Source organism: Eucyclogobius newberryi, unplaced genomic scaffold, assembly GCF_026437365.1.
Source record: "Eucyclogobius newberryi isolate DKJ021-1_F unplaced genomic scaffold, fEucNew1.0.hap1 SCAF_4, whole genome shotgun sequence".
NCBI classification, from domain to species: domain Eukaryota; kingdom Metazoa; phylum Chordata; class Actinopteri; order Gobiiformes; family Gobiidae; genus Eucyclogobius; species Eucyclogobius newberryi.
This window is the reverse complement of record NW_027316056.1, coordinates 12182230-12197340: the sequence shown is the minus strand read 5'-3', so window position 1 is coordinate 12197340 and position 15111 is coordinate 12182230. Positions and strand designations below refer to the sequence as shown.

Below are 15111 nucleotides of genomic sequence, written 5' to 3'. Positions count from 1 at the left end.
TTTGTGAAATATGTGTTTTTGTGACATTGCATTTGCAGGAGAAGTTGGTGATAGATACATTCTTTTCATGATAAAAAAGTATGTCCAATTAGTGAGTAAAAGAGAGAGCAAGACAGACACAAGGATTCAATACAATCTCAACGTCTGCCAGTTGATTTGAAAACCTGCCAGGAAAATTTGCATGAACTTTGTGTCCAACGCACGACTGTGACTTAGGCCTTTTTATATTTGTTTATCCATGTCCTAGAATACACCTGCCCTTATGCCAATCCATTCCCATGTAAACTAAAGGAATATCTAGTTATCAGTGTAAACCAGCTTGACTTGAATCAATGTGGACCTCAGGGAAAACCCTTTCAGGAACTTTGCTCCTGAACTATGGAATATAACCTTTTTAGTTTAGTGATTTTATGTCTTTTAATGAATTCAAAGCATCCTCAGAGCCAGTGCTTTTGTTTTAAATGCTTTGATTCCATATTCTATATTTCTAAAATGTATATATTTTATGGATTATTATATTGAATGTTTTATTGGCATTTTATCTGTGTATAATGTATGTGTTTGTTTAATTTGTAATTGTGTCACTTCATGAATAGGAAGCTCTTGTAAAGGCCCTCCCTGTAAAAAATAAAGGTAATAATAATATAACATTTTCTTTGGTTAATTTACTTACTGTTAATTTTGTACTACTTTTTTTGCAATTTGTAATAAGTTCCTATACGTTTTGCATCAGTTTGCTTGAAAGTCACAATTCTAGACTTTAACATATCTATAGTTGAATAAGACACATATACTACAAGTAAGTGATTTCAACTGACTAAATATTCATCTTTCTCAGCGTAAGCGAGCCGAGGCTGCGCGAAGCCTCACAGAAGACTTGATTTCAGTGAATGCGTTTAAACTGCTTCTGCCTCAGAGTGGCACTTGAGCAACTAAACAACATGAACCCAAACATTTTCACAGACGTCCCGCCGAGAGACTGAACTGCCAGACTGAAACGAACAAATCCGTATTCAGATGAAGAGGCGTGATGGGGCTTTCAGCTTCCAATAGATCGTTGATTCACAACCATTTCCAGAGGCGCAGTTTTAACACCCAGTCGACACGGCAGAGTCCTGTTATAAAACTATTTGTCTCTCCCAGAATGCTAAACATGTTGGGATGGTTGGGATGAGAATGAGCGAGTGAGTTCTCTGTTCTCTGCTAAAACTGTACAAAAGCACTCAACTTAAGTCAAAAATCATTACATTATTATTTTACAGTAAATGCCTTTTATTTTATTTCACTGTATTCTGAGAGCGGTATATCTGTGTTTCTATACTTACAAAATGTTTTACTAGACTGAAAAGTATTTTATTATGATTATGTTTTTTCATATAGTTTCAGACCTGCTGAAGTTCTGGCATTGAGCAAGCAAAAAAAGACAATTTAATCATTTCAGTTGCTTCTGTTGAGAAGAGTGCAATTCTGTATCAAGATGCATTTAACACTTTGATCATATTTTGAAATATATTATTTTACTTTAAAGGGATATTTTTACTTAAAGTCCACATTAGACTACACTTTTCGAGAAAAAAAATCCAAAGATTATATGATTATGTTTAAGATTTTTGTCCAATTTGGCAATTTTGGTGACTTTTATAATGTCACTTCCTGGTTTGACATGGGCATCAAATATGACATAGGTTCAGGTAATTCCACACGTCTTTACTTAGCAACCAGATTGTAAACAAGGGCCAAAATCCATTTAAACTATACAATAGTTATGCTTTGACAGACAAATTACACATGACAAACATGTTTATTTTGTTAAATGATTGTTTGAACTGTCATTAAGGGTTTAAGTTGCGTGCGAAAGGTCTGCATTAATGTTGACATGAGGTGGTTCCCTCCTCGGTTGTTTATCCTCGAAATAATTAACAAAATGAAGTGCTTCTTCAATCACGCTTTGAAATTAGCCAATAAAAATGGTAATTCTGTCTCACCACCATGATTAAAATGGCATTAAATGTTGTCAATAAAGCACCACTCAACAATATTAGTCAAGATTTATGACCACTGTAATGACTTTGTACCCTTTGGGGTGACTTATTAACAGATTATTTTTGCTCAAGGGAAAAACAGAGCATGCTATTCTATGGAACCAATCTTGTTTTTGATAGCTTTGAAAATCTCTAATCCGAACCAAAACCGTGCCCTGTCGTAAATCTGTTTTTGCAAATCCTCACCAGTGGAACCTACGTATTGATGATGTGTTTTACTCAAGGGATAAATGAGTCCACTTCCACTTCACAGCTGCAATTTTAGAAAATAACCCAATATACACGCCTTTGCTTTGGTTGACTTTATGACTTAATGGTGATTGTAATTTTGACAGATGAGCTCATTGTGCTCAGCCGTAAGCTAACAGGGCGAGCAGCAGGTGTCTCGTGCAGCCCAGATAAGAGCGCACAGCCGTAGAAGTGCTTTGTGTCCTTGCTGGGTATATTGTGTTCTTGTTTATTTAAATGGGGCTTCCCGTTTTTCCAGCCTGGGAGAGTGTGTGTGCGCTGAAGACTCTGGCTCCGGCCTAAGAGCAGTGCTGCTGTAGTCTTTTGTTTTGGAGCGAGAGCCACAGGAGAGCGCCGCTTTGAATGGTCCGGGGCAGATTGAGCTGAATGCATTAGCTTTGCTCTGAAGAGGCGCAGCTGCTGGAGAGCCAAACAGTAAAGTGTGAATTATGTTCCTTAGCAACCCCCTTCATACCTAAAGGTCCAGGCCACAGCATTAGATCGGTCAATGGGCAACAAAACACATTTTTGTGAATGAATTAATGAATCGTGTAATCACTACCTACTGTTTGACAAGCAAAAAATATCTTTAAATAAGGTTAAATTATTATGTATGACATGTAATAAGGGTGATGTACATGTATGTTCCTTAGCAACTACTAAAGGTTCATACAACACCATTAGATCGGTCTTTCATCTATTTCTGTGAATGAATAAATTAAAATAATATATAAACATAAAAGAGTGATTTGTGTTTCTTAGCAACCTCTTCGTATCTAAGGGTTCAGACCACAGTGTCATGGATCTGTGAATATATCAACAAAACACATGGCTTTTGTTAATTATCAATGCAGTTACTAATACTAAAGTGTTGGGAAGAATACTTTGAAAATGTCGGCTATGAAGTTGAGCAGAAAACTCAAAAGCAGCATTAAAATCCAATCAGAGCCTGAATACTATGTTCACATTGAGTTGCATTATATTATAGTGTAAAAAACATAATGGAATATATATTCAAAATAAATGTATTTAATAACTCCCTAACACTGCAATTACAAAATATCCATAAAAAGTCTCATAAATAACTTTAAAAATAGTAAATGTGGAATATTTCTTTAGCCACCCGCTCATGTGTGGGTCCAGATCAGCGTTAGATCGGGCCGAGGCTTTAGTGAAAGAATGAATTGGTTTTATTCAAATAAACAACATAACGTTGCATCAGGAATCCACATCAGACAAGCTTTTAAAACCTAAAAACAACAATATAAGCGCCTTTGGATGTGATTAGAATCGACAGATTGATGGTCTGATAATCATGTGTTTTGTCGCCTGTTTACAAGTCGAACTGAAAAACAAATTGTCTGCAAAACATATTCAGTTTTTTAATTCTTAACACACTATAGCTGTTGCTGCTGACTCAAAAGTGACACACAACACTCCCTCAAGTACAAGTGTTTGGATCCTTCATGTTCTAAAAAGAATAAATACTAATGCTTTTCTGGTTTCCTCATATATTCCAAAAACATGTACAACAAAAAATAAATCGGCAATAATCAAATACAGGACAAACTGCACAACAGGACACTGCACTATTGTGTGAAATGCTTTGCTAAAGGGCACATCATAACATGCACTGAGGAAGCTGGAATTGAACCATAAACCTTCAAATTAATGTTCAACTTGTTGTAATTCTTGAGTCATGACTGTATACTTTTTATTTTTACAGTGGTTTTCAACATTCAGTCATTTTGTATATTATGCTAAATAAACAGAGCAATATTGAAGCGTTCCTCCATAATTAACGTACTCAAAGTTGTATTTCGATCCTGTTGTCGTGCATTCGAGGTTTGATTGCTTACGAAATTTCAGTTTTCACCTACCCCCTATATCCGCCTAATTCTCTGCACTTGGAACAGGAAGTGAATGGTCCCATGTCTATTATCAAGCTGTTTTATATCAATATTGCAATTTACAATAAACAACATCTAAAATCATGATCTTTGTATCTTATATTTTGATACTACATACTAAGAAATAGAAAAAAACCACAACAACATAGTGTTGTCTTTATTTAATGTGTTACAAATACTACATGACTAACAACCTAAACAAGAATACCATCTGTGCACACGTCCAATTATCAAATCCAGGAGCATCATTCCTTCTCCCACAATCCTTTTCACTTCAGTCTGACATCTGCCTCGTATTAAGCTCTGTTTTGTGCACACACATATAAAGGTCATGGATGTCTATTAGGATAACAAAAACGTTGTGTTTTTTGTAGAAAGAAAGTCTAAATTCTGTATAAAAATAACGTATTTACTTGTAGTTTTGCCTAGTTTAAACATATTTAGCTATTTTCAGAGGATTTCTAACAGTTTTCAATGTCAATTTTCTTCTTTCAAGCTAAATTATACGTCATAGTTATTTGATTTTGAGTAGTTTGCAATCAATGTATAATTGTCTTATTTCAAGGTAGAAAAACACAGTTAATTTGTCAAATAAACAAACTAAAATCATTCTTTTCTGTATCAACGCTCATGTTTGGGTTGTGTAATTCACGTTCACTCATTAGAACGCCGTGTGATGCAAACAGGTCTGTGTGTGCGGATCTCACTGTGTGCTCTATGTGCCATTCATCTCAAACCGAAAGGCTTAGATGTTTACACGGCAAACAGCATTTTATCAGGTAGAAAGGCTCCTATTTGCTCTTTGCGAATACGTTGTGACACTTCCTGGTTCAAAAGGTTTTATATTGATACATTTAGATTTATTTGAGACAGTAAAGATCAATATATCACAGTGTGTTTGGAGGGCTGCAACTCATTATCTTTGTGGTAAACTTCAGCAATATGTTTTAGATTAGTCAATTTGTCAAATGATGATTTTTATTGTACCTTGAGAATATATAAATACATTTCAAACCGAATCAATGTTTAAATATGGTGACTGAAGGCTTTTAGGGAAGAGAATATTCCTGAATAAAGTGTACAATTGATGAAAATCTGAAATTTGTCATAATTTTATGTAATAACACCATTATAGGTCATTTCTCTGTGTTTTATAGTCTGCATAAACCAGAAAACTATTGCGATTATCAAAATAAAATTAACAATGATTTTAATAGTCGACTAGTCATGATTTCTCTGGCAAATCGTATTAACAATATCATGTATGCAGTTCATTTTTGTACATTTGTCCCAGGATCATTTCCAAACCCTCAGCATAGATATAGCTCCTCCTCATTTAAGTACATTTGCATCTAGATTATGCCTGCCCAGAACTTCCCCATTAGCACGTGACTTTGTGCTCTAATTTTAGCTCTGCAGAGTAACATGAAAAGTGTAAGCGTTGGCTCACAAACAGCTTATCAATACTTGTAAAGCGCAGGTAGCCCACATACCAACCCACTCCCTCGGCCTGTTGCTATGAAAAGTCCTGCTTATTATGGTCCATCCTGAGAGACGACAGACAGATCTATGACTGCTGCAGCCAGAAAACTACGCTAGTAATACTGATAACTGGGTGAAATCGTCGCATAAAGCACTAATTCTCACAGACACTTACTTTCCCATCCTCTCATTGGTCCGTCTCTGAGTGAGTGACAGGTGACTTTAACCAATCACGGTGACGCATGAACTTTCAGAAGAAGCTGATATCTTTACCGTCAACAGGCATTACAAAGATGTAGTTCTGCCCGGGTGTCGATTGGGCTAAGCAGCAGCACATATGCCAGCCTCAGCGTTGTGAGATTGATCCCCAGCTCTGACAATATGCTGAATGTCATCCCTGCTCTCACCACTTTTTCACCCATAAAGCAAAAGGCCAAATAAAGATACTAAGGTTACAAAATGGCGATATTCACTTTTGATCTTATTGTCCACCTCTCGTTTCAAGCTCAGGTTTCTTCTCCATTGATATTGTATCATCTTTGTTACACTACATTTCACTACAATTGGTTCTATTTACGTGGTTTTGATGTGATTCAGTATCGATACTTCAATATTAGTTTTAGTATTTGGGTATTTGTGTGTATTTCACAACCCTAATCATTAGAACTGTAAGCGTTTGGCCATTTTGTCGATTCGGTTGTCGATGGCGTCTTAGTCAACCTTATTTTACTGGGATTATAACGATTTGGGAGTAAATTGGGAGTTTATTCTGGCCTTTTCACATGTGAAAGGTGTGGTCGCCTATCAATTCATAGGGAATTACTTTAGACAACAAAGAATAAGTTTAGTCAACGACAGCCTTGAGACTAAGCCATGATATACAGACAAAGTAGTTTGGGTGGGTTGGGTGGGGTAGTTTGTGAACCTTTACACAGTCTCTCTTTGGTTTCTAAAATGATATTGCATCTCAAACTTACATAATTGCTCCTAGGCAAACATAACTCTAATCTGTCAAAACAACTATAATCACAACTGAAGCAACAAATAAAAAAACATGCACTTAATCTTTTCACAACAGTTATTTGCATGGAATGACAAAGTTTGGTGTCTGATTTTTCTCCCTAAACACGTTGACGGTGTCATTTACTTTGCCGCCAACAAGCCTGCAGGGCACTGACAAACAGCACTTTAATGAGGTTTACGTTGCAGTGTCGCGATGATATATTCAGTTCCACTCACTCGTGACAAAATGGCGTCTCTGCCTCGTGTAACAGCCCCTGCAAAATGAATCATGCAATAATAGAGATGATTAATTACATACATTATCATTAACAGCCCTAAACGCTCGGGAAAACAACCTGATGGATTTATGTACTGGGCTGAAGTGGGTCCCGAACAATGAAATGAGAAGCATTTGAGGTGCAGAGCAGAACCTACAACCTAGAGGTAGTTTTGAATGATCGATGTAAAGAAAACTGTCTTAAAATTGTGCCACTATTTGAATCTATTTGATGTAACGGTTGTCGCGAAATCCGAGTTTAGGTCAATTAAGTTAAAGGTGCACTATGTAACTTATTCAATGGTAGCTCACGGAAAAAGACTGGGAAATTACTCAAATTTTAACTGAGATTGTCAATGATTGAGGGTTTAATGGAGAGGTCAAGAGCCAATCCTCTGTCAGTAAGAGCATGTGGAGCAGACATTTTGGAGTTTCATTTTTTTGTTAAATGACAATGTTTAAAAATCTGTATTGTAAATGCTTGGAAAATCAATGTTGAAAGAGTTTTTTTTTTTTTTTTTTAAGGAAAAAATCTACAAAAAGAGGAACAAATTGCGATTCGTTTGTTCTGCTATATCATGGAAATGTCATTTAATTGATTTGCCTGTTAATGTTTCACAGTATTGCAGTATTAATGCTTTACTCTAAATGCCTCTAGTAATTTAAAACTGGGTTATTTCATAATCTTAATCCTGGTGCTGAATTTGTTTGGTAAATCATGTTTTAGTCTTTCTTTAGACATACAGCATTTATAAAAAAAAAATCTTAAGTCAGTAATTAATTTGTGGTGTTGGTTTAGTATCAACATTTAGAACTTGATTTAATCCATGCAGAAAGCCTGGTGTGAAGACCTGATTAATTATTGTTATTTAGTTCATTTTAGTCCAGTTCAGTCATTACTTTGTCTTTATTGGCCATGTCGGTCCATCAAATATAAAAATGTCTGATGTGACACTTGGTTTTGAAAGTATTATGCATCACCATTTCACCAACGTGTAACAGCACAGACGGTTTCTTGAACATGTGAGTTCACACATGTTCTGAGCAAAAGCAGATGCACACGCCCACAGTGTGAGGCTCAACATGGCGGATACAAGTCAATTAGGACGATGACTCTTCATGTGAGCGGGAAATGAAATGAGCTGGAGCTGCTGCTTGGATACGATGGATTAGACAGAGCTCTGTTTGACTGGTGCCATGGCAATAAGGCATCAGGTGACCAGGTAACACAAGACATAACCGTGTAAGAGCTGAGGGTCTCCAGAGGCTTTATGATCACACTCAAACTAATGTGTGGCCTCTATTTAGATTCATTACATTTGTATTGCACTTGTGGGACCATATATTTTGTTGCTTTGTGCTTTTATTTTAACGAACTTAGGCCAGTTCAACAATGTACTGCCATTTTTCAAATATTTTTGTTTGTATGTTAAAAGGAACCAACATTTTTTTTAAAATAACCAGTCACAAGGAGCGACAAGGTTATGATAGTTTGGACTAGTCAAGTGTTAAAAAATAAAAGATTTTTGATTTAAAAGGAAAAAAAAAAGGGGGGAGAAATGGAGAGAAAAAATAAATAAAGAAGAGTATTTTGTTTGGAGAATTTTAGATTTTTTTTCCACTTGGATGGATTGTTTTTTTTACATATGGAATCAATATTGTATCAAAGTTGGCTGATGAAGTAAATATTTTCATAAAATTATAATAAATACAAATTGAGAGAAAAGAAAAATTAAACAACAATCAGGGCAATGTGCAAATTAATTCATTAATTTACCATTTAATTATAACCATTAATTATGATTTCAGGTTGCATGTCTGATGTTTGCATACTTCAAAAACACAACATGGTTTACAATTTCTCTACAAAAGCAAATATTAAACCCAGATTAAACGGATCATAAACTACATTTTGGACCCTCGTAGATCCTTGACTTTTGTCCAATTTGTATTCAATTATTGTCGCACTTGTACAGACACTGACCTACCTAGAAGTACTTACGTTGCAAAAAGACTACTAACATATTAAACCTTAACATACGGCAGACAAAGCTCGCTATCAATAATTGACAATGCTACGAGCGACGCTGTAACGCGAGATCGGAGAGATGATGAGGCCCGCATTACCTCACTACGGCCATTATTGTCCTCCCATTGCATTGTCTGGCGAGCGGCATCACGCAACGGCAATCAATAAGTAATAATATCGCTGGTTGAGGCTAAGGACAAAGTAATCGAGTGAGGCTCCGCAGACAGGCGAAGACGAGGCGCGATGATGCGTGGCGTGACATTATTGACGAAGAGCGGTCAAGATGCTGTTCAGTTGTATCTGGGAGTCATTATTTTTCGCTGCCTTGAAGGTGACCGGCGGTGATGGAGTGTGATCGAAAAGGGGGGATGGAGGTGCACACAGATGCGTTAACGGGATGTCCCATTGACGGATAGAAGCCAGGGTTTGCACATCGAGAGGGGCCGGCAAGTTTCTATACAAAGTTCGTAGTAAAGGAACGACAAATCGATTGTCAAAGTTCAATTGTAGAGCTAATGGTGTTGATCTTTTGTCAAAGTACATTTAAAAAATACAACAAAACTCATTTACTTAGGAATTGTACCTGATGTAATAATGTATGAAATTGTTTGCCCCAGAACATAACATATATAGAGTGGAAAAGTAGCTATCTGGGTGGAAATAAGACCAATGTGTGCACTCTGCTTGTAATTGTAGAGTGTTTTTTTTAAAAGAGAGCTAGTTTTATTCTCCATAAAAGCATGAAGTGCACTATTAACACGTCAGTTGTTATCAGGTTTACAGTGACCGTAGAACTCGCTTGTGTTGTGGAAAGCACTTTTAAACACAACGCGGTGAATAATTAAGATGAGCATAAGGAATAAGTGAGGGAAAAGTATGGACCATTGCGAAGAGTTTAAAATTAAATTCTGTTTTTAAGACAGTGTAAATCAGGTACAGCATCTAAAATGATGGGAGATTTTTATTTACTAATTATTTGTTTGGATCGGGAAGCAGGGTCTGAGGAGCATGAACAGACACAAGGGAGCTTAACCCTTATCACACACCCGGATGCAGGAATACAAACAATTAGGACATTTTCTTTTCCCCAATGACGAAGCACTGTCCGTTTGTTCTCTATGGAATGCCTGCCAATGTGGTCTGATAAATTTGGATTTGGCTAGGTGTTTTTTTATTTTTTATTTAGTTAATTTTATTGCATTTCTTTGTGATTTTAATGCATTTTTCCTGCTGTTTGAAGCACTTTGAATTGCCTTGTGTATGAAATGTGCTCTACAAATAAACTTGCCTTGCCTCTCCCTAAAATGTAAGCCATATAAAACTAGCTCTTCCAGGTTTGCAATCAAGATAAAGTACATGATAATCTATGAGGGAAAAAAATATTGACTTATTTAGAGGACAAAAGGTGGATAATGCAGCTTGTAAATCCTTTGCAATATACTGTATATTCTTGTAAGGTTTCAAGAACTTGTTTGTCGAGAGGAAACCAACCACAAATCTACATTTTTAATCACAAGAAAACAAAGTTATATAATGCAGTTTTATCAACATTATCAGCCGCCCCTTTCACAACTGACATGAAAACTATAGGTTTTATGTCGTGTCAGTCAGCTATTTCAGTGTTCAGCTTTAAGAGAACAAAATGTCAGCTTGTTCCTTTAGATACTTTAAATTGTAGAGCACACGTACTGCCTCCTAGTAACACATTTCATCTTCACTTGTGACATATGTTTGTGTCACCTCAGGCAACTGCCGAGTTCTGATTAACGCCCCGTCTCCGAGGCCCAACACTCCGGAAAAAATGAACAAAACCAAGTACGATTATTTTTGCGGTGAAGGACAGAAGCTCGTTTATCATGTGTCCAAATCAAAACCTTTCAACATCCACTAACCCAAGGCGCATCCCATGACAGTGAATTTAATCTTTCTGAGAATTTGAAGGAACATTTTTTTCTTTCAATTTCATTTTCAGTTCATGCATTTGCCTTTCAGATGTTTGTTATGAATCACACCAGACAAATACATTCCAATGTCAATGGAAGAGGCACAAGTGGAGACACCCACACACTACTGCAGACTTAATTATGCAACTGTCTCAAGGCAGAAGCTTTAGTTTCTCTTCTGAGGCATACAGTGGACCGCTCTACAAATGCATGAGCAGAAGAGACACTACATACTAATATACTAAAAATGTGTATACAATCATAGCATATCCTCAACTGACGACTGAGTCATGACTATGATCTGAAAACAACAAGAGGTTTATACGTTATATTTCAAATTGTTTTATGCTAAAATAATGTTTTTTCAAACATTATCCTAGTTCAAGTACAATACAATGGTTTTCTATCAATGGCTGTGAGTTGCTGTGGCAACCACAGTGACTCAAATTTAACACTTCCTTTTTGTCCATTTGAACAAACAGCCCACAGTTTTATGTAACAGACGAATTCAAACTGAAACAACATCACATTTTAGCACATTTGACATTTCCGGAGTTACGGTAATCAAAATGTAGTATTACTGCTGAGGTGTAAACAAGTGGAAGTGCTGATAATCAAAATTGATCCACAAATAAGATGACATACAATTTTGATGCCACCAGGCCAAGTTACAGGTCAGATCAGTGGAGAGGTGACCCCATTTACAAGAATGAATGTTCTAGTGAATAGTCCATCTTTAACTATTGTTTACAGTTTTAACTTTGAACTGTATCGAACTTGAATCTATTAACAATATTGACAAGGTTTATATGCAATGACACTGAAACTAAAACCTTTCAAGTAAAGGTCGTGGTAATCAATAATCGTGATTATTCAGGTCACAATACAATCATAAGAACAAAAAAATAATAAATAAGACCATTTTAGAACCAAATTAAGCATTTTTAGTTCATCTAAAATGTAAAATAATTTTCCATCGGACTGTTTTTGTCATATTAACTGTATTTCATCGTTTGGAAAGTGTGATTTTGTAAAGCTGGCCTCAAATTTGAGGAGCAGTAATGTGTTAGACGACGGCAATGAAAGGAAATCAAATATTTCACTGTTTGATAACGATTTCAGTAATCGTGAATAATTGTGCCATAAATTGTGCCGTTTTCTCTCACAATAATTTGATAGTGTGACATCCCTAGCCAAAAATGAAAATATCTCTAGTAAATAATAGATACCCTGATTATTTATCCATGAGGCTCATATTCGATTACAAGCTCTCACCAACATCCAGAGTGACCTCCTCCTAGACTAATATGCCCCGTTTTGAGATAAAGCTACAGTGTATGGCCGCCATGCTGCCTCTAACTCCCTTTGAGCCAGGAAGGCATTAAAACAGAGCGGAGCAAGGTTTGATGCCTCATCTGCCACGGCCATCTGGCTCCTACCACAACACAAACAGACCATAATGAACAATTACAGAGTTAAACCAGAACAGGCCCATGTTACAATAAACTTGGCAGTGTCTCGCTCTGGCCGCCTGTGTCCTGGGGAAGCCTCCTCATTACTCAGTGTTTACAAGCTCAATCAAATCCGCACTGCGAGGGAACGGCCCGCGTCCAAGTTTGTTTCCTGCCAGTCGGAGATATTACTTACACGCATGTACATTAGAAACAAATTATATCAGCTCTATTTAGTGCAAGTGTCTAAATTTGATTGAGGAATTGATGGCAAATTAATGCTTTTGTATATACGATATTTATTATAAACGGAAATGCCATTTGCGATGAGTAAGAGCAACAACGCAATTCAAACACTGCTTTTCCTCCAATGGTCTCTCAAGATCTCGTCCTCCCGTGCCATTATTCAATTTCAACGCAGCAGTAGAACCATCAGCCTCCACAGCCACTCCATCTCCTCTTTACCAGTTATTTTTCCCATTCTAAATCTGTTCTGTAATTATGTAGACGTCTGTTTTGATCTGTCTTGATAGAAACAATAGTGGAATTATTTCTCACTAGGCAATTAATCATTATTGTTATTGAGATCGAGATGCAGTCATGTCTAATCATATATGAGTTTTTGATTTTATTTTTTAGAAAAGGGACAGTGCACACGATGAACCTATGATACATGATGTAAATGTTACAGATTTTAACCACAAGCTAGTCCCCATCTGTTGTCCCTGGATAATTTGATGTACCAATTAAAAAGTTACCACAATTTAAAACAGCCCAGTACAGAACAGCTCACAAGCTCCCTCTAGGACCACAGACAATAACTCCACAGGAAACACACGTAAAAGTAGAGACGTGGACACATTACAGGGAAAGACAGGAGCAATTCACTACCACAAACTCAGGATTTATCAGACAGAAATGTTTACAAGTCATAAATAATTCATTTTAGTATACATTATTAAAAGTCAAAATGATCATACCCTACTGTATATGCATTGCACGAACCCTAAGGTGCTTTATGTATTGTATTAGTCAAGTTTGTGTTGATCTGAGCCACTCCTTTAAGTGACTTTTGCAGGTTGTGAAGGTGGACGCCTCCCTCACAAAAGCCAGTGGGACAGAACATTTGGACCAAGAGTAGTTTTTGTTTCAGTTAAGAAATCTACAGCCAATCTTTTATCAGCAAGAACAGGTTTGGACTTTGGAGAAAGACATTTGGTTATTTTGTGTCAGTTGGCACTGTTCAAATGTAACCATTTATATTTTGTTTTTTGAAAAGAAACAGTTCAGGAGGTTTTTGCCATATTGCCCATCCCTATCTAAATATAAAAAACTATTATTTGCTAAACAGAAAGTATGTATTAGTCAAAAAAATTTAGTATTATAGACTAAACCAACCAACTGAGTCAAGCTAAGGAAGTCCTATAAACTTCACTATTGTTTCAATAAGACATAAAGGATAAAGCCTGTAATAGCACAATGGATTAATATGATGTGCTGCCCTATATTTTGTAATTAATATGACATTTTATGGAGCACACGGGACTTTCCCCTTCATTTACTCAGAATTACGACGCAGGATGGCCCCATGGTAACACCGACAAACCGCCCAGAGTGCCCAGAGCTTGACCTTGATTTCACACAAACAGCCACTCTCCTTCTGTCTTAGCCTGTCCCTCTTTCACTAATTGGATTAATGTTGAGGCTGTAATTAGATTGATCAGGTGGTCCAAGCTGAAGGCAGGCACATGGATTAAACACCAGGTGCAATAATATCACTTTGGTACACTCGATTTCGATTAATTCTATAAAGAGTATATATTCTTTGTATCATTGCTGATTTATATGTTTAGTATACATAATGAGTGCTGTCTAACAGGCTGTAAAACCACAAAAAGTGCCTGAAAACGCTATGATACTCACAAATTATTACATATTTTGCTGTAAGATCATTTTTTAGGGAAGAAGTCCATTTTGAACCAGGTTATTATTTTGATGTATAATGTGTAATGTAAATTGCATGCCATTTCAGCCACAAAAAAGCAAAGCCAGCACAAAGCCTGGTATTGCTGTAGCTCAGGCAGAGGCAAATCCAATACAAAATCGATACATTGATGGAATTGTGTGCCGCTGGAGTGTTTATTAAGTGGAGGGGGATGTCACGGCACAGAAGGAACCCCCATAGCGTCGCATGCACCTTCAGATGTCACACAAACCCTCAATATTTACAGCGTAAACATAGAAATCCTGAAATAAGTCTTGGGTCGGAGCGCGCGGACGCGGTGACATCACAGTAGCCATCGCAAGACCCAGACGCTCGCCTTTATTGTAATGACGTAAGTGACGTAACTGTGAGCAAATAACACGCTCTAGTAGACATTAAAGCCAAAATAGTAGCTGTTCCCTTTCATCCCCCTGCTCTGAATGAACCAGATCATTTTGCGCACACGTGAAACACACATCGTTCCTTTTTGGCGATGCACACCTGCGCTGCCAGAAAAACAACAACAACAACAACAACAACAACAACACATATATTATTCCCTACCGTAAAAGGAATTCCGCGTTATCTGGCCCCCCATTGCTTCTTTATTCCTTCTGCGCGTCCGCTTATCGCAGGAGGTGGATTACTGGAGTGCTCTCGCCGCGCGGTCCGCCAGCGCCAGTGGCATGTTTGCACTTTCGCATCCGAAACGCGCTCGGCTCGGCCTGCCTCTTCGCTCCAGCGCGCGGACAGACGCGCACAC

At 37.1% G+C, this 15111-nt stretch overlaps 1 protein-coding gene across 1 annotated transcript in view; it reads right to left on the bottom strand.

The window, feature by feature from the left end:
* Positions 1-15076, bottom strand: part of neurl1aa (neuralized E3 ubiquitin protein ligase 1Aa) — a 59427-nt gene extending 44351 nt beyond the window's left edge. Inside the window, exon 1 of the mRNA XM_072462325.1 lies at positions 14913-15076. Coding sequence (XP_072318426.1) covers positions 14913-14946 — 34 coding nt within the window. The 5' untranslated portion in view covers positions 14947-15076. The remainder of the gene's footprint in view (positions 1-14912) is intronic.
* Between the last annotated feature and the right edge of the window lie 35 nt (positions 15077-15111).